The sequence below is a fragment of the Rattus norvegicus genome, chromosome 1, assembly GCF_021556685.1.
Source record: "Rattus norvegicus strain SHRSP/BbbUtx chromosome 1, alternate assembly SHRSP_T2T, whole genome shotgun sequence".
Taxonomy (NCBI): domain Eukaryota; kingdom Metazoa; phylum Chordata; class Mammalia; order Rodentia; family Muridae; genus Rattus; species Rattus norvegicus.
Genome location: NC_141534.1, coordinates 200,688,698 through 200,708,096, shown reverse-complemented (window position 1 = coordinate 200,708,096; position 19,399 = coordinate 200,688,698). Strand labels below are relative to the sequence as shown.

At 38.1% G+C, this 19,399-nt stretch overlaps 1 protein-coding gene across 6 annotated transcripts in view; it reads right to left on the bottom strand.

The window, feature by feature from the left end:
• Zranb1 (zinc finger RANBP2-type containing 1) overlaps nt 1-19,399 on the bottom strand; it is a 56,258-nt gene that overhangs the window by 15,229 nt on the left and 21,630 nt on the right. For 4 of the 6 annotated variants that reach the window (XM_087620951.1, XM_087621933.1, NM_001427548.1 and 1 more), the window contains 2 exon segments: nt 5,013-5,200; nt 410-563 (listed from right to left, as the gene is read on the bottom strand). In XM_087620951.1, the coding sequence (XP_087477077.1) occupies nt 410-563; nt 5,013-5,200 (342 nt within the window). 6 annotated transcript variants of the gene reach the window in all.

Sequence of the window (19,399 nt, the reverse complement as noted above, 5' to 3'; positions counted from 1 at the left end):
GCCCAGCCAGAGCTACACAATGAGATTTTATCTCAAAAAAGGGGGGGGGGGCATTTACTGTCTTCCAATCATCAAAATGTTTGTTTACAAGTAGTTCTTGTATGCGTCACTTCAAGAATAAAATGGCTGCTCTTCCAGAGGCCCCAGGCTTGATTCCTAGGACCCACATAGCAGCTCACTATTGCCTCTAACTCCAGTCCCAGGGATCTGACACCCTCTTCTGGCCTCCATGGGGTACCAGGCACACATGTGGGGCACAAATATGTAGGCAAAACACCCGTACACATAAAATTTAAAAAAACTGTTAAAAATCCCAACTTATTGCTTTCTTACAAAACTGTATTTTTACCCCACATAAAAATGTAACCTTAAAACAGAGATTGCTTATCATAATAAATTTCGGGGTTACCTGCTGGTAATGTAAATGTTACAAGGTCAGTCAGAAAATAGCAAGCAAAATCCCCCTTTCTCTGGTGAAGAGAAGCAGCTATTTCTCTCCGGATTTGTTCTGTCAGTTCAGGGCACACCATGGCTGGAATACACTTTGCTGCTTGTTGAGACACCTTAAATACAGAAAGAAACTTCCTTCTGTATCTTATATATCATAAATAGAAACAAAACACAACAGCATTTAAACGCAAAATTTTCCCCAAATTCAGTTTAATCTTAAATGTCCTGAGCACTACTTCCTTGCCAATGGACATTTAAAACATCATCAGGATGACTGTTCAAAAAAGTCATTAAATGTGGAATGGCAACAAATGGTACAGATTCCAACAGCATTCCAAGTGTTTTTAGTATATGGAACAGGGAAGGATGGCACACACTTATAATCATATCTCTAGAAAGTCTGAGGTTGGAAGATGAGGAGTAAAAGGCCTGCTTCGGATTTCAAACCAACCAACCAACAAGCCAACCAACCAGCCAACCAACCAACCAGCCACCTCTGCAGGAACTCTTTAAGTTATAGGAAGTTACTAGTAAGTAAAAGTGGATGCCGAGAGAGTCAGTTCTGCTCTCTGCTGTTAGCAATCTGGCGAGAACAAGCTGGTTTTCTCCTTACTTTAAAAACAAAACAAAAACCCAACCTTTATATCACAAATGGGACCTAGAGCAGCATGTCTTACAGTAATCTACTGAAAGTGCATTTTGGTAACAGTATCATCTGCACATTACTGCTGTTAAAGGAGTCAGAGTTGGGAAGAACTCATTAACATAGCCACAGGACTCCTTATTTTGATTTTACTGAGTGCCAGTACTATACAAATTTTCACTACATTCTAGCTCCATGAACCTAGAAACTCAAAGTTCAAGTAACTGAAAATTAAGAAACAATTATCAGGCATTTTTCAGAATGGACTACTTGTTAGGGAACACTGCTAACATGAATACCCCAAATTCTTTTCTAAAACAACATACAATGATACCTTGAATATACTTCAAGAAAAGTTTGAAACATTCCCTTCACTACCATCCTCAAGCTCTGAAACCTATCTCTTATCTCTCTTTTTCAACCTTTTGACCTCAACCATCTTCCTTAGGCCAATAGGGCTTAATCTTGAGTCCATAAATTGGAAAAGATTCACGGAGTTTACTACACAACAATCTTTCACCTTCCTTAACTAGTGGCCCAAACTATATGGCATTTTCTTGTAATAAACATCATCAGAACTTGGTTCTGTGCTTTTTCTGTGCTCTCACTCTACCTTTGTACCCTCCCTAATGGACCCTTTAAAACAATTGTTGGGAGCACCTATACTTTCCACTAAACAAAAGTTAATACCAATTTTGTTCTTGACCTCAACCAATACTTCTCTTCCCTCTCCCCAAGTTGGTCTATCAGCCCCAGAAAATATTACAAACATGAAAATAAAGAGTTTCCTAAATTGATTCATAAAGCTGAGCATTGCCTTTAATTCCAAGCAGGAAGGCAGAGAGAGGTAAATTTGAATTCAAAGCCAACTAGGATTATATAGTGAGACCCTGTTTTAAAAACAGAAACAAAAAAACTAAGGAATCACAACTTCCACTTTGATAAGATTTCTGCATCTTTTCTTCAGTCATCTGCTTTGGGTGACACCAGCTGCCGTAAACAGCTGTGACTGAAGCCACATAGCAGGGATTTAAGCCTGTAGCTGACAGCCCCTTGTGGATGAGCCTGGAAGCAGATGCTCTGGTGCTAGTCAAGTTTTCTGACTCAGCCCTGGTCAACAGCTTGACAATACCAAGTATGTATGGGTAATTGCATCCATGTGCATTTGTATGTGTATGTGTATATACACGTGTATGAGTACCAGTACACATTCAAATGCATTTAGAAGCTAGACGTTGATGTCATGTGCATTCCTCATGACTCTCCAGTTTATTTTACTAGACAGGGTCTCTAACTGAGCCTGAAGCTTGTCATTTCAGTTAACCTAGCTAGTCAGCTTGCTTCAGGGATCTTCTGTTTCTGCTGGGATTACAGGAGGCCCCCATGCCTGTCCAACATTTTTGTGGGTGCTAAGAATTTAAACTCTGATCTGTACACTTTAAGGGCAAATACTTTTCCCACAGAATCATCTTCCAGGCCTTCTCATGGCATCTTGACCTGAACCATTCATCTAAGATCCCCAACTCCTGCAAAATGTTTAAGTAACAAAATGTCTGTCTTAAGCTGCTAAATTTTGAGGTAATTTGTGCCATACTATGAATTCATAGATACTTTAGCACCATCTCACCATTAGTCTCCAGATTGCTTTTAGGAGCGCAGTAACTAGACTGTCCCTTTTGAGCCCTGAGTTCATAAGCCCAAAGAAATCTATGAATCTCCTAAATTTTAACCCTGGCTCACGGCCATCTTCTGTATCTGGTTGCATGCCACCATCGACGACTACACCAATCACAATGACATTCCCTGCAATGCAACAATTCTAGAGGGCATTATAACACCAATACAGTCACACACTGTATGCTAACCCAGGTTTTAAAAATCTAATCCCTCGGGGCTGGGGATTTAGCTCAGTGGTAGAGTGCTTACCTAGGAAGCGCAAGGCCCTGGGTCCCCAGCTCCGAAAAAAAGAACCAAAAAAAAAAAAAAAAAAAATCTAATCCCTCTACTCACAATGATCCTTTTTAATAATGCATATCTAATACTCAGCAGCCAGCCTCCTGTTTTCATTACAGCATTCATTCTTTCTGAACTTCCCTTCCCTGAGTCTACCCAAACTCTTCCCCCGATGTCACTGGGATCTTACCAATTTAAACACAATGGCTAGCCAATAAAATCGAGTTTTCATCTATCTTGCATATTTTTTAAATCTCCATACAGTATCCTAGATACTGGTAAATTTGAATAATCGCTTTATTTACTTATATAAAGTATACCCATAAAATGTGTAGTGAGAAAAACTGAATCCACAATTATCTTTCTGTACTTTTATTCTATATCTCTTATTATGAAAAATAAAGGAATACCATCAGGAATATGATCCTTTACACCTTCATAGTCTACTTAACTCAATCCCCCAACCTCCGCCTGCCAAGCTTACTTTAAACGCTAAGATCTATTCCTCCTCAAGAAATCTGATGAAATGGGATTCAGGTACCTTGCATGCACAAGGTCCATCCCTAACATGACATAAACTAGGTGTGGCAGTGCACACCTGTAATTCCAGTGCCCAGAAGGTGAAGAGTTAGAAGTCCAAGGTTATCCTCAGTTTCACAGCAAGTTGAAAGCTAGTCTGGGATATATGAGATCCTGTAAAGGGGAAGGAGGAAAGGCCGTAGGAGGAGCAGGAGCAGGGAGACAGGGAAACATTCTGAAATGTGATTTGCTCTAAGTATAAAGGGAAAATACCTCCCAAGTTCTTTCCTAAGTACTCAAATGGTCATTAGCTCTTACTATAAAGAATTACCCATTCATTTCTCCACTTCTCTAGAAGCTCAATAAAGGAAGAGTTAGCATACTTACAATTCTATCATCCTCAATCACAGAACTTGGTACATAGCAGAATAAAAGATAAGTCCTCGTGTGTTTTAATCAAACCCAATGACTCAAATATTGTGGAGAAAAGTTCTGCTTCAAAAGGCTATAATGCTAGGGACAAGAGTGTACACGAGCAACTTCACCAACTCAGGAAACTGGATGCATATGCATTTCAAAGCAAGATATTATATGAAGGATCACTTGACTCTGGGAGATCAAGGCCAGCCTAGGCAGCACAGTAGTATCTCATCACAAAATGGGAAAAGGGTACATTGGTAAGACAGCCTATAATCTAAACACTTGGGAGATGGAACAGAAGGATTAGGAATTTAAGGATATCCTTGGCTACCTTGAGTTACATATGACCCTATCTTTTAAGAAGCAAAAACCAAACAACAAAAAAAACACCACACCTGGGAAGGAGTCCCCTTTAAAATACAGCAGAAGGAGCTAGCATGAAAGATGGCTCTGTAGTTAAGAACATTGGCTGCTCTTGCAGAGGACATGGGTTTGGTTCCTGGCACCTACATAACATCTTACAACCAACTCTAACTCCAGTTCCAAGGGGATTAACATCATTTTCTGGCCTCTGAAATCAATGCACTCATATCGTATACACATATACATACACACAACCAAAAGACTCACACACAGTAAATAAAAATAATTTTTGAAAAACTATTAAAATCTTTTAAATGTAAAATGATTTCTAAAAGCAAGTAAAAATGTTTAACACACTTAAGAATGTTTGAGAAAACACTGTCACATTAAAAATAAAAATTAGGGCTCGGGATATAGCCCAGTGGTAAAACACTTGCCTAGTATGTATAAGGCTCTATACTCAACTCACAGTATAACAACAAAAACAATAAATAATGAGAAAAAACCCTAAAGAACCTATTTCTTCAATATATTAAGAACACTGAAGCTGGGTGACAGTTCAGTGGAGATATATACACACACACATATATATTTATATACATTTATATATATATTTACATAACACAAACAACCCCTAAATAACAAAAATGTCACACACACTTACCTCTGTAAGCAGTATTGCTAACATGTCCTGCCTCTGGAAGCGTATGGCCAGGTGGACCAGAGTGTAGCCAACATCAAAAGCAGAAGGACGGTTCAGCAAGCGCACTTCATCTGCAGTGAGCTGGCGTGCGATGTCTCCTCCTGATGACTTGTATGCTTCTATGGCTGCTAAATCACCTTCCACAACCCCTAAAACAAGCACCAACACAGAAAAGCACTTATTTTTTTTTTCAAAAGGTATAAACAGATGAAGTGTCCACATTAAACTCTTTCAAATATGATTTTGGCCTTCCTGAATCCTGGGAAATCATTTACATGTCCTAAAGAAAATAAGGAAAATTAGTATTTCCCTACCATGTCAAAATTTCTTTACAGACTAGAACTGCCTAGTTTGACACTTACCTCACATCATGGCTAAGTTCCATGCTGTGGCAAGCTCTAAAGAACTACTAGATTAAAGTAAGTGAATTAAAATTAATGAGGACAACCTACTTTAAGAAACTAGACTTCACAGAAGAAATGAACCTTTATTGTTTTGTATTGATCCTGAGAGCAAAACACAGAGAGATGTACACGAGCTTCAAATCGGTGTTTGACTGTTTCTGCTTTACCTGTGCTTTGTTTTTGTTTTTGTTTTTTAAATCATTTATTTATGTATGTGAGTACACTGAAGCTGTCTTCAGTCAGAGCAGAAGAGGGCATCAGATCCCATTAGAGATGGTTGTGAGGCACCATGTTGTCTTTGCTGGGAATTGAATTCAGGACCACTGGAAGGGCAGTCAGTGCTCTTAACTGCTGAGCCATCTCTCCAGTCCCCTTTAACTGCATTTTTTAAGCAGAATAAAACAAGTACAGAGGTTTCTACTGTGTTGTGTAGGTCTTAAATAATTTTCATTTTAAGTAAAAATTGACAGTATTTTGAACTCAGAATCTCCTAAGACTTCCTCATATATGTTACAAACTGTTCATGAATAGCTTAAGTATATTGATTCATAACTGTAATTGCAGCCCTCTACTTAGGAGTTAAAAGCAAGGGGGCAGTGTGTTCATGATAAGCTTAGACTACAACAGTGATTTTCAGGCTAGCCTACGTTAGAGATACAGTGTCTCTAAAGTAAGTGGATGGTGTACACCTTTAATCCCAGCACTTGGGAGGCAGAAGTAGACAGATCTCCATACAGTCAGCCTGGTCTATATGGTGGTGTCAGGGTGGGCGGTGGGGGTGAGGGGGTGGAGGGTGATAGTTGTTAAAAATAGAACATATATAATTTTAAATAGGCTAAAATAAAACAATTAGAATAGGAATATAAAATAAATACCATTTTTCAAAGCCACAAACCTTCTATTCCCATTAAATTATTTTATTAATCCTAGCACAAATTAATGTTAAATAAAGAAAGTACTTACTGAACAGTATGGATAATAAACAGACTCAGGGGGTTGACAGTGCACATTAGCTTTTAATAAATATGGTAAAACAAATTACCAAATTGACTATTTTTCCATGTTTCCTAAGTTATGTCAGAAAAAAAAAAGTTCTTCCAAGTAAAATGCTAAAATTAACTAAAAATATTCTTAGTGTGTTTTTTTTTTTCTTTTTTCTTTTCGGAGCTGGGGACTGAACCCAGGGCCTTGCGCTTGCTAAGCAAGCACTCTACCACTGAGCTAAATCCCCAACCCCTTCTTAGTGTGTTTTTAAAAGGCATTTTAATTGCCATTTTGAATTAGGAATTGAGATAAAGGTATAACAAATATATATATATATATGTATATATATATGTATATATATATTTACATAACATAAACAACCCCTAAATAACAGGGGTTATTTAATTTTCACACTCATTGGATATCTATGATGTTGCGTACTCTAAGCAATGTGAGAAGCACAAAAGACAGTAAGTACATGATACCAATCTTCCCAAAAAACCTTTTAAATCACATCTGTGAGGCACGAATGAAAGTCAGCATTACAAGTTTTCAAACTCTGAAGAGTCAAGGATCTTTTCTACAAACCCCGCCCCCAAACCCCAACATGTACATACAAACTTTTCAGGTTAGGGTTCATGAGACGCATACATGATGTTGTGGACTGTATAGTACTAGTTCTTAGGTGTCTCAGACAGGAGGATCCAGTGAGTCTAAGAGCTTAACAAGAACCTAAGTAATAACAAAACTTTTCAACTCAAACTATAAATAAAAGTCTACTACATTTAGGCTGAGAGTGAAGCCTGCCCCATGGCAGACCTTTTGCCATGCAAAAAGACCCAGGTTAACCCCAAACCCACAAAAACAAAACAACCAACTATAACTCTCATGTTATTAAATAAGAATGTCAGCAGACAATGACACATGCCTTTAGAACCAGCCTGGTTCACATAACTAACTAGTTCCAGATCAGTCAGGGCTACACAGAGAAACCCTGTCACGAAAAAGAAAACAAGGCGAAATAAACAAAAAGAATGTCTTCTTACAATAAGTTTTGGTTGCATTTTGGGTCAATACATTGCTTGCCACACAGTTCAACTATAAATGCCCTAATCCACTTTAAACATAAAGACTTTAAAATGTCCTTGTAAAGAACAGTCGGTGCCCTAGAAGTTACTAGGACCATACTGTAAAGTTAGCATGAGACAACACAGCATCTTTCTGAAGCACAAAGCTCAAGAGCAGTACTATTTAATTCAAATCACCTATCATTAAAGAGTCTACTATCTCTAACTATGTTCAAGTATACAAAATGCCTAAAAATAATTTAATGTAGTTTATAGTATTTAAAACTGAGTCTACTCACCATCTCCTTTTATTTCTGTAATTTATTTTATTTTGACTTGATAGGGCCTCTAAATGTAGCCCACGTTTAGCATTCACTGTGTACTAAAGAATGACCTCAAACTTGAGGCAACTCCCCTACCTCAAACTCCCAACTAATAGGCATATGCCATCACACCCTACTCTACAGTCTTTACAAAGACAAGTGTTTCCCCCTTTCAGTCCTATCAGAGCTGGAACTAGGGATAAAGTATAATTTAGTGATAGAGCACATATCTAGCGATAAAAAGGCAATTGGTCTGATCCCGAACATAGGAAGGAAAAAAACACTACATCTCTGTACCTTTTAGAGATTTTGGCTAAAAACCTAAAAATAGTATCTATTTATAAAATGCATATCACACATAAAATGCTCCAAGTTCTCAAAGTAGCCCAAGAGCTTGATCAACACACCTGAATAGACAAAGAGGAAGATTTATGCATATAAATATACAGACATGAAATTATTGTGTGCTCGAATACTTTTTCCCCCAAAGTACAAATATGAGGTAATCTAAAGCATAATACCAAGTGACTTCTTTCTTTAGTTTAGTATCTCAGCCTTTACTCTGCAGCCAAGTCACTGTATAGCTGATATCTTAGAAGTTCTTAATTCATTTCCTTACTTATGTTTCAGAAGGATTTCGGAAATCAGCACTGGCACATGGGTTGAGGAGATCAGACCAAAGGCACGCCAAACTATGCAAACTACACCTGGAACTACAACTGACATTACTGACTGCCTGTCTTCAACATATCCTTTCACACCTCAGAAAGTTGAGTCACACACAGAGCCAGTCAGAATTTTCATTTGATTTGAACATCAAAGATACTGAACTCTCCCCTTCCACTCAGTCTTTGCTAAAATCACGCTGGACTATGCTGTGGTTCCCCAAAACACAGACTGAAAACAAAGGAGACAGAGGAAAAAGACTCCAACCTTCTCAGCACACAAACAGGTACAATATACCTCTTTTTAGTAACACTTTGGAATATGTAATTCCATTGTGTTCTTTAACCATAAAAGCTTATAGTTTAACTGTGACATTTTCATCTACAAGGATTAATAAATTTATTACAAATCAAAGTTCATGAGAGCATCATGAAACTATGTCCAAGTTTTATTAAATTGTACTATATATTGCTCGAAAAAAACTACTGGTCAAGTTTAGAGTTTTCACTGTAGGTTTGATGATTGAAAGTACCTGGCTTATGTTATATAATTAAACTTTAACCACCATATTTTTCTGCTTAGGAGGTGGGAGGGTATCACAACCACAAAGATGTCCTTGAGCTCTTTACATTTTTAGCAACTTCTAACATCAGAGATAAAAGTAAGAAAAACCAGAAGCACTGAAGGCAGGAAAGGGCAGCAAATAAATGTTAACTGTTAAAACCTAACTTTATAAACAAAGGCTGGTGGGGTAAGCTGGGAGTGGGGAAGTTAATCTATTCTAAGAGACAGGTATTATCTATATCTTCTCTTTAGGTTTCTGACCACTCATATTGTCTCCAAAAGTAACCGAAATACCTTAGTACTCTTTAACAAATTTATATTGTGTTTCCTGTCCCTCCTTTTTATTATTATTAAGGCAAATAAAAAGAGAACTAGGAGCATTCTGAGATTAACTCCAAACTAACAACCTAAAACTGACCCACGGTATCATCAAACACTCAAAATTAGCTAATTAGTGGCAATCAGAAATAAGGAGAATGTTAATGTACTCCTTAAATTATTCGGACTTTAAGTAAATAAAAGTATATAGATTATTAGTTGCCAAATAAAATCTTTAAGAGGCAGCCACAGCAGCTCACATCACATTTCCCAATAGACTGGGCCAGAGTGGAGCCTAACATATTTTGAAGCCATGGGTCAGACTCACTGAGGACTTCACAGCTACTATGGAACTCCATAGGTTAGCATCTGGAGCTGGCTCATTAAATGTTTAGATAATGGACTTATTTTTCCCCCATATATGGCACAGTTTTCAAAGTTTTGCCTTATTTTCCTTTATGACATAAAATCATAATGGTAACTAACTTTGAAAAAAATGCCAAATGGTAAAAAAAAAGCCAGGACTTACCTGAACCCACATGGGCCAGCTCAACACTACCCTGGAGTTCTATGGTAGCTGTGTAACATCACAGCATGGTTTATGCTGTGGGGTGAGGGTGGACCTGGAGACAGCAGGCACAATTTCAGGAACCTTAAAGAGAAAAGTTAGTTTTAAGTGGTAGTGTTCAGAATGTCCTGCAGGATGGTCAGTAGAAAGATGCAGACGTGGCTGGCTGAATTGACTAGGCAGTTTTCTCTCCTAAGGCTTATTTAATTGACTTTGAATATTAATAAGTAACTATCCCACCCAGTAACTATTGTTTAAAATATCCTTAGGTATAGTTTAATCATGACCTGGGCTCAAATATTTGCAAGAAACTTTTAATGCTCAAACAAGAGTTGCATTTTCTGTCTGTCTGTCTGTCTGTCTGTCTCTTTCTCTCTCTCTCTCTGTGTGTGTGTGTGTGTGTGAGAGAGAGAGAGAGAGAGAGAGAGAGAGAGAGAGAGAGAGAAAGCGAGCACGAGAGAGCACATGTGAGAACGCAAGCAAGAGTCTACAGAAGCCACATGAAAATGTCACTGAGTGTCCTATTCTATCACTTTCCATTTTATTGCATTAAGACAAAGTCTCTCACTGAACCTGGAGATAGGCTGGTAAGCCAGAAAGCCCACAGTCCTGGAGTTATAAAGAAAAGGAGTTTCACATTCATGGCTACTCTTGGCTTTTTACATGGGTGGTAGGATCTAAACTAAGTCCTCATGCTCACACAGCAAGGACTCTTACCCATTAAGCCATCTCTCCAAGATGAAAAGCTTATTTTAAATGCCCTTATTTTTAATTGTGCCTTCAAAGACACACAAACAGACATAATTACAGAGATAATTTGAGCAGACCAAACAAACTACCTAATTGCATTTTTCACATTATAACCAGTGTCAACAAGCTCAGACCTGCCATTTCTATTACTAGAACAGTGTTTCAGAACAATGACCTTTCAAAAAAAATCAATAAATTAAAAAATCAGAAGTTGAAAATAATTATTCATTTGTATTTTGTATGTTTGACCGTTCTGCCTGCATTCCTGAATGTATGTGTACTGTGTACATGACTGGCCCCACAGAAGACCAGAAGGTGTGTTAAATTTCTGGAACTGGAGTCACAGTTTGTGAGCTACGTTAGCACTAGGAACTAAACGCAGATCCCCTGTAAAAGCAGCAAACTAAACCATCTCTCTGAAAATAATTTTTTATACCTAATTATAATCAAGACTAACTTCTTTTCAATCCCATTGTTCATTAAAAAATTCTCTTTAGGAAAATAAAAGGTTCAATGAATAAGAAAGTCAAAAAGTTCCTAATACCTTTAAAATTACCCACTTATAATTATAGCACTATATCAAATATAGTTTATACCTCTGAGCTCTTCCTTTCTTCGTTCTTTGATCAGACTACTAACCCAACTATTGTGAAAATATAAATCCCAAAATCATGGGTAAATATGGCAGCTACTTTCCTAAGAAAGGGGATCTTGACGGGCAGAAAAAAAAATTCAAAATGCATAATGAAAGGATTTAAAGGAACAAATCATAAAAATCATCTTTAGTACAAGCCATTAAAAATAAGTACAAATATTAGCAAGTTAGAGAAGTGAACATGACTTCCAATTTTAATATAACCAAAAATATCACTGAACTATAAAACTGAAAGGAAGTTTTTTTTTCCTTAATGGAGAATTTTAAAAGTGTATTTCACCAGTGTAGTCAAATCCAAAGGTTCTCTAACTTCCAAACAGCAACAAAAATTTAATCCCAGGCATGGTGGCACATACACACTCAAGAAGCAGAGACAGGTAGATCTGAGTTCAAGGCCGGCCTGGTCTACAAATCGAGTTCCAGGGTAGACTAGCCAGTGATACACAGAGAAAACCCATCTTTAAAAAAAAAAAAAAAGAAAAAGAAAAAGAAAAAATTCCCTATACTGCCACAGCATCTTTGATTGACTTTGTTTAGAATTATATTATTTTAGAAAGGCCTGTGTCTAACCTTCTGACACTAGTGTGGTGGTTTGAATATGCTTGGCCCATGTGAAGTGGCACTATTAGGAGGTGTAGCCTTGTTTTAGGAGGTGTGGCCTTGTTGGAGGAAGTGTGTTACTATGGGGGTGGGCTTTAATGTCCTATGCTCAAGTTCTACCCATGGTGGAAAAGAGATCCTCCTCCTGGCTGCCTGCACTGGACAGTCTTCTGCCTGTCTGCCTGCCTTCAAATCAAAATATAGAATTCTCTGCTCCTCCAACACCATGCCTGCCTGGATGCTGCCATGTTTCCCACTTTGATGATAATGGACTGAATCTCTTAACCTGAAAGCTAGCCCCAATTAAATGTTATTGCTATACCTTGATTATGGTGTCTTTTCACAGCAATAAAATCCAAACTAAGACACTAGAATACAACATTACCATCTACAAAGTTCACACAGCTCATGAACCATGTAATGAGTCATGCATGATGTCTCATAACACTCAGAAAGCAGGAGGCAGATCTCTGTAAGTTTAAGGCCAGCCTAGACTACAGATTGAGTTCCAAGACAACCAGGGTCTCTAACCCATCTCACCCGCTGTGTGCAAAAATAAAACAAACATGTAATTAAGTTGGGGGAGGTTAGGAAAGGAAATCATACACAAAAATCTCTGAGTCTTTTCAGTTTGCAATTTGTGTTGGGCCTCATTCAGAGCTAATCTTGGTGGCATATGATGTGAGGACTATGAGCTATTCATCCAGACAGTAAATTATCAAGTAAGAAGGCATGTTTTATATATAAGTACTGAGTTTATCTAGATGAACACAAAGCTATCTGCTTCTTAGCCAAAAATATCAAACAGCAAAGTCCCCATCATTTGTTCCTGCAGGAAAAGGTTCTACAGCTTAACTAATGGTGGCCCATACAAAACTGATTGGATATTCTGCATAGTAGTTTCAAGCTCTTATGCACAACAATACACACATGAGATGTCCTCACATCATGTCTAAAATTATCCTGTCCTTTTCTATCTTCTCTCTATATAACTATCCAACCCAGGTGCCCAAACCAAAAAACCCGACTATTTTCTTAACAACAACTCCCACACCATTCCTCCTCTTTTTCCTCCTCTTCCCAGCCAATACAAAGTCTTACAACTTTTAGCAGTTCTATCTTTGTTCTGCTCCTCCCAGGTGTTGGTCCCATTTACTTTTTCCTACATTGTGGCCAGAATGATCTTCCTAAACCATAAATTAGATAGAGACATTCTCTTCAGAGATTTCAAAGGTTTGCTGCTGCCCTGATACTCAGAGAGCTAAATTTCCTTATCCAGGTGAACAGACCTCAAAACAGTTCACCCTTTTCTATAGGTTATCTCTACCAAGTTTTATTTTTCAGTCCAACTATGACAAATTCTTTCAACCTTCATTCTTGACTCTTAACAAGTTTTGTGTATGTACCTATAAAAATCAGGTCAACTCTTCATCATTCTCTCTACCTTACTCTGGGATGAAGTACAGACATGCATATATATTGAGGTCAGAGGGCAACTTGTAATAGCTGGTTCTCTCCTTCTACCATGTGCGTCTCAGGATCAAACTCCAGCACCATGCCTGCCCACCTGCTGCATGCTCTGTCACGACATTCACAGACTCACCTACTAAAACTATAAACTCTCTTTTGTAAGTTGCTTTGATCAAGGTGTATTATCACAGCAAGAGAAAAGTAACTAAGACAATAATTGAGGTTTGTATTACATATTTAGTTCTTTTTTTAATCTTTATTTATTTAAACTTTTTTTTTTGAGACAGGGTCTCATGCATCCCAACTCACTACATAGCTGGAAACTTAAAACTTCTGATCTTCCTATCTCTACTTTTCGAGAGTTGGAATTACAAGCATGAGCCCCCATACCTGGCGGCTAACAACCACCGATTAGCACTCCAGTCCAGGGATCCAATGTCCATTTCTGGCTTCCCTGTGCACCGTGTACATATGGGTTACACGGTAGGCAAAACATTCACATACTTAAAAGAAAGAAATCTCAAAATATAGAGAAAGACAATGATACACAGGCATTATTTAGAGATATCAGAAGCACTGCTAAAATAACTTCACCTCTGTAGTATTCCTCCCTCTCCTAAAAGCAACACCTAGTTGAATCTGTATCACAGAAAAAATTCCAAATTGAGAGTTATTCTATAAAACTGGAATTTTCAAATATTAAAAGAATAATTTAAAAAAATGCCACTGCTCTATACTAAAAGACTGAACAGACAAAATAACTGAATGCAATATCATCTGCTTTGATTTACCAGGGTGGGGTAAAGCAATCAAGCAATCAGAGGAACTAATGAATGTGGACTTCAGTACTCCATTTCCTGCATAATTATATCCTGAGTTATGTGGGGGAAATGTCCTTGTTATTGGAAAATACACTAAAACAAAGATTTAGGAGCAAAATGTCATACGTCTTTCACTAACTCAAGTGTTTCAGGAGCAACAGGCCAGTTAAGAGAGAAGACAGGCACCAAATATTAACAAAGTAGACAATGGAAAACCATGCCAAGGCTATATAATCCTGTGCTCTCCTTGTAACTTTCTACAGACTGTGAAGATTCTCTAAATAGGCTGCTGACGAAATGACCTGTCCATAAGACTGGAAATGAAGAAAGAAAAATAAATGAATTTAATCTTTTTTCTTAAAGAAGTCCAGCTCTCAATGCTTGGGTCCCACCCACAATATACACAACTTACTTCAATAATGCTAATTTTGGGGTGGGTTTTTTTTTGTTTTGTTTTAGACTGTAACACTGAGTCTAAGTACAACCTTCTATAGTCCATTATGTAGCTCATGCTGTCCTCAAATTTCTGGCAATCTTCCTGCCTCAGATTCATAAGTGCGGAGACTGCAAACATATATATGCAATTACATCCAGTTACAGCCCGTTTTTTTTAAATAAAGGTTTTTAATAATTTAATAATGCATATATTGTATCACATAATCAATCATATACATAATCAAGAATCATCAGCATAAGGTCCTTGGCTTGATAAAAAGCAGAAGGAGAGAAGTCAGGCTGGAAGGCAGGCAAGCCAGTCAGCCACATTTCCTTTCTCAGCATAAGAGGACAAACTGCTAATTGGCAAGTCTATGTAATCAATCATTTCTGAAGGCCAGAAACTGAAGAAAACTGATAGGGTTCTACACGTACCAGCACCAAACATCAATTTGCTTTACATACCCTGTTCCTGAAGTTTTAGGGTTTGTTTGTTTTTATGAAATCCTCAGTGTCATGAAGTATTCAAAACACAAAGCTAAGCAAGGCCACACAAAGAATGCACTGCCAGCATCCTACAAGCTTACTTTCCTTTTATGGATACACTACCAAAGATTTGCTACAGGAGTCTGAACATATTTTTTATTCAATTAAAAGCCTTTAATAGAATAGTCCAGTTTTAAATGTCAAAGACTATTAACTAATATCCCAGATCTTTTTGTCTTGGTTTGCCTTCATTTATAAGTAAAGTAACATATTAAGAAACAAGACACACTGGGCAATGGTGGCTCATGCCTTTAGTCCCAGCACTAAGGAGACAGAAGCAGACAGATCTGTGAGTTCAAGGCCAGCATGATCTACAGAGGGAGTTCCAGGACAGCCAGAGCTACATAGAGAAACCTTGTCTCAAAAAAACAAGGATTTGGGGGGGGGGGGGAAGAAAAAGAAACAGGACACCCAATCAGGAAAGAATCTTTTAGTAGAATAATCAGTTTGGCAAGAATATAACAATCAATGTTCACTAGGCAGAGTGATACATTGCCTCAGCACTCAAAAAGTGGAAGAAGCATGAGGGACAGGAATTCAAAGTCATTCTCCAAAACAGACAGCTGGCCAACCGGACATATACATGAGACCCTATCTCAAAAAAAATTTTTTTAATTAAATTTCACAGTTTAGCATTGAAATAACCACAACTGACCACAACTGAACCTAACAAGGTAATGAACTCTTAATTCTGTAAATTTCCAAGAGATGATTTCTAAAACTGACACATTAGAATGAAGATCTGCTATTGAGCCCACAACATAAAAGTAATGACTACAAAGCAACTCCTTAAGAAGGGAAATTTTCGGGGTTGGGGATTTAGCTCAGTGGTAAAGCGCTTGCCTAGCAAGCGCAAGGCCCTGGGTTCGGTCCCCAGCTCCGAAAAAAAGAAAAGAAAAAAAAAGGGAAGATTTCTAAAGATGAAAAATAAATTGTTCAAACAGTTGTAGTATATGTAGTATATTGGCTGGAAATAGTACAAACACAAATAGTGAGCACATGCACACACACGCGCACACACACACACACACACAGGTATATATATATATATATATATATATATATATATATGGAGAGAGAGAGAGAGAGAGAGAGAGAGAGAGAGAGAGAGAGAGAGAGAGAACATTAAGTATAAATAATGTGACTGACTCCTGGAATGCTGTGAACTATCAGCAGGAGACAGACTATCCTAGAAGACAATAAGCTTCCTACATGTATATTTACTTTTCTACTTTCACAAAAAGGCAAGACTGAGAACATTAGCATTCACAAGTGTCAATTATTCAAAAGTTCAAGAAACTGATCGGTTCATTCTAATACTCTAGCAATACAGAAATCTCAACCGTCTGTGTGCAGAGAAGACTCGCAGCAGCATACCTCCTCCTCCACAAGTTAGCCTCTGCACAGTCTTCCACCATACAACAAAACCTCAAGAACCTGAGAAGGGTCTTCAATAGTTTTACTTTGTTTTAACATGTTCATTTTTGTGATATAATAACCTTATACCATCCCAACTAATAGTATAACAATCTCTCAAAAATTAGTCTGGTTTTCTTCAGTGTTTAATCTAATTTTGTTTGCATCATTGTAAAATATCCTTTTCATTTAACTACATATGGATTTCAAAACTAAATTTTCAATGACAACCTGTGACTAATTACAATTTAAAGTTTTGTACTCCACAAAGAAAGAAAAAATACCACTAATACAATTTTACAGGTATCCCTCTACCATTAACACCTAAGCAAGTTATTTTTTTTTATTATTTATGTGTGTTACATACACACCTGTGAAGATGGGCTTCCATTTATGTGCATGTGTGGAGACCAGAGATTGGCATCAGGTGTCTTCTTCTATCACTATCTTATTTTCTGGGACCTTTCTGCTAGACTGACTGGCTGGCTGGCTGGCTGGCTGGCTGGCTGGCTGGCTGGCTGGCTGGCTGGGAAAGCACCTAGAGTCCTTTTATCTTTACTTTCCAGCTCTGAGATTACAGGAAGGCATTACAGGACCAGGACTTTTGTTTTTTCCCAGGGTATCAGGTCCTCATGCTTAAGCAACAACTCACTGGGCCATCGCTCCAGTCTTGTTAACTTTTTTTTTTTCATGTAGAAAGCCTACACAGGATTTTTTTTAAATAGACAGGTGCTTATAAAACCAAACAAACAAACATATTCTGGCAAACCTTATATCATCAAGCTGTGTCTCTATAGTCACAACTGGGCAAGCTAGCTTGGGCTCAGTACACAGGACTCTAGTAAGGGGGCAAAAGCACAACTGGCATCAATATGGAAACTGCCTCGGATACTGATTTTTCACAGAATTCAGTTCTAAGACTGAGGTGATATTAGAACAAATATAAAAGATATTTGCAGTGACAAAAAAAGCACATTTCAATACCTTACTCTACTTTAGAAAGATAACCTACTTTTGCACATGACACAATATTGAGGATGGACCTTTCTAGGCATGAAGGTACAACTATGAACAAAACAGAACCCCTGACACTCAAGAAGCACAAATCTCAAAGGAAATACAACTAGCAAACAAGATGAAAAAATTTATCATAAAGTGTCAAATATGACTTAAAAAAAAAAAGAATGATAGCAGTGGGACAGGGCAGGAATGAAATGTTAAATGTGCGGAGGGTCTCCCTGAGAAGGAACCATCTGAGAAAGACCTGAGCCTGACTGTGTTATTAGCTCAGTGATAAAACACTTAGCTAGCATGTCCACAACCCTGGGTTTGATTCCCAGCACCAAAAAATTAGTAGCGAAAAGACCCAAAGAAGCCAATTTAACAAACTGTTCAATTGTTTAGACAGAGGAAAGGTCTGTGAGGTTGGTCTATAAAAAACAGGATAATGGTAGCTACCAGATATGGTGGTATAGACACTCTAAAGGCCGGAATATCACAAGTGAAAGCCTTCCTGGGCTACACAGTGAGTTCAAGGCTAGCCTGGACAACTTTTTGAGGACCTGTCTCAGAATCCAAAGTAAGAAAGGGATTGAGGGGTTGGGGATTTGGCTCAGTGGTAGAGCACTTGCCTAGCAAGTGCAAGGCCCCTGGGTTCGGTCCCCAGCTCTGAAAAAAAGAAAAAAAAAGGGGGGGGGATTGGGGGTAAGGCTCAGTGGACAAGCACCTGCTCAGCATACACAAAGCCCTGGATTCAATCCCCAGTAATGAAGAAATGAGAAAGAAAAGGAGGAAACCGCAAAGAAATTGAAATGTTTGCTAGAATGCTATTAGCCAAGTATGACAGGTAAACAATGGGGGGGAGGTCAGAATGCAAAGATGACCTTATAGAATCTTGGAAAAACTTTACTTACTCTGGAACACATGAGCAGATTGTTACCAGCCCAGAATGGTCAGCATGCTGTTATAAAGAAACCTGGCATGGTGGCAGGCAGATGTTTGTGAGCTGGAGGCCAGCCTGGTCTAAATAATGAGTTCCAGTACAACCAAGGCTACCAAGACTTCATCAGAAAGAAAGAAAGAAAGAAAGAAAGAAAGAAAGAAAGAAAGAAAGAAAGAAAGAGAGAGAGAGAGAGAGAGAGAGAGAGAGAGAGAAAGAAAGAAAGAAAGAAAGAGAGAGAGGAAGAAAAGGAAGGAAGGAAGGAAGGGAGGGAGGGAGGAAGGGAGGGAGGAAGAAAGAAAGAGGGGGGAGGGAGGGAGGGAAAAAAGAATAAAAAGAAATTTAAAAGAGAGGTGAGAAATGACTCAGTCAGCTGCACTTGCCACTCAACCATAAAGGCCCTGAGTTGAGATGCCCAGCACCTATGAAAAAAACCCATAATGCCATAGCTACTGAAGTACATAGGAAAGTCCCTGGAGCTCAATAGTCAGCCAGTCTAGCCAGCTGATAAAGAGACCCCCGTCTTAAAAATTAAGATGGAAAAGAGATCAAGAAAGATATCTATCATCAACCTGTAGCCTCCTCAACCACTGTTTGTGTATACACACATACACATTAACAGACAATCAGAAACAAAAAGAAGATAACATCATGCTTTGGACCAGAGAAATGGCTAGATTCTAAATATTTTGAGGGTGGAATCAACAGGATTTTCTGGCAAATAGAAATAGGGTAAAAGAAGGCCTTAAATGATGATGTCTCAAAGAGTTCATACTGTTCTTGAAGAAGACAAGTCCAGCTCCCAGGACCTAGGCTGGGAAG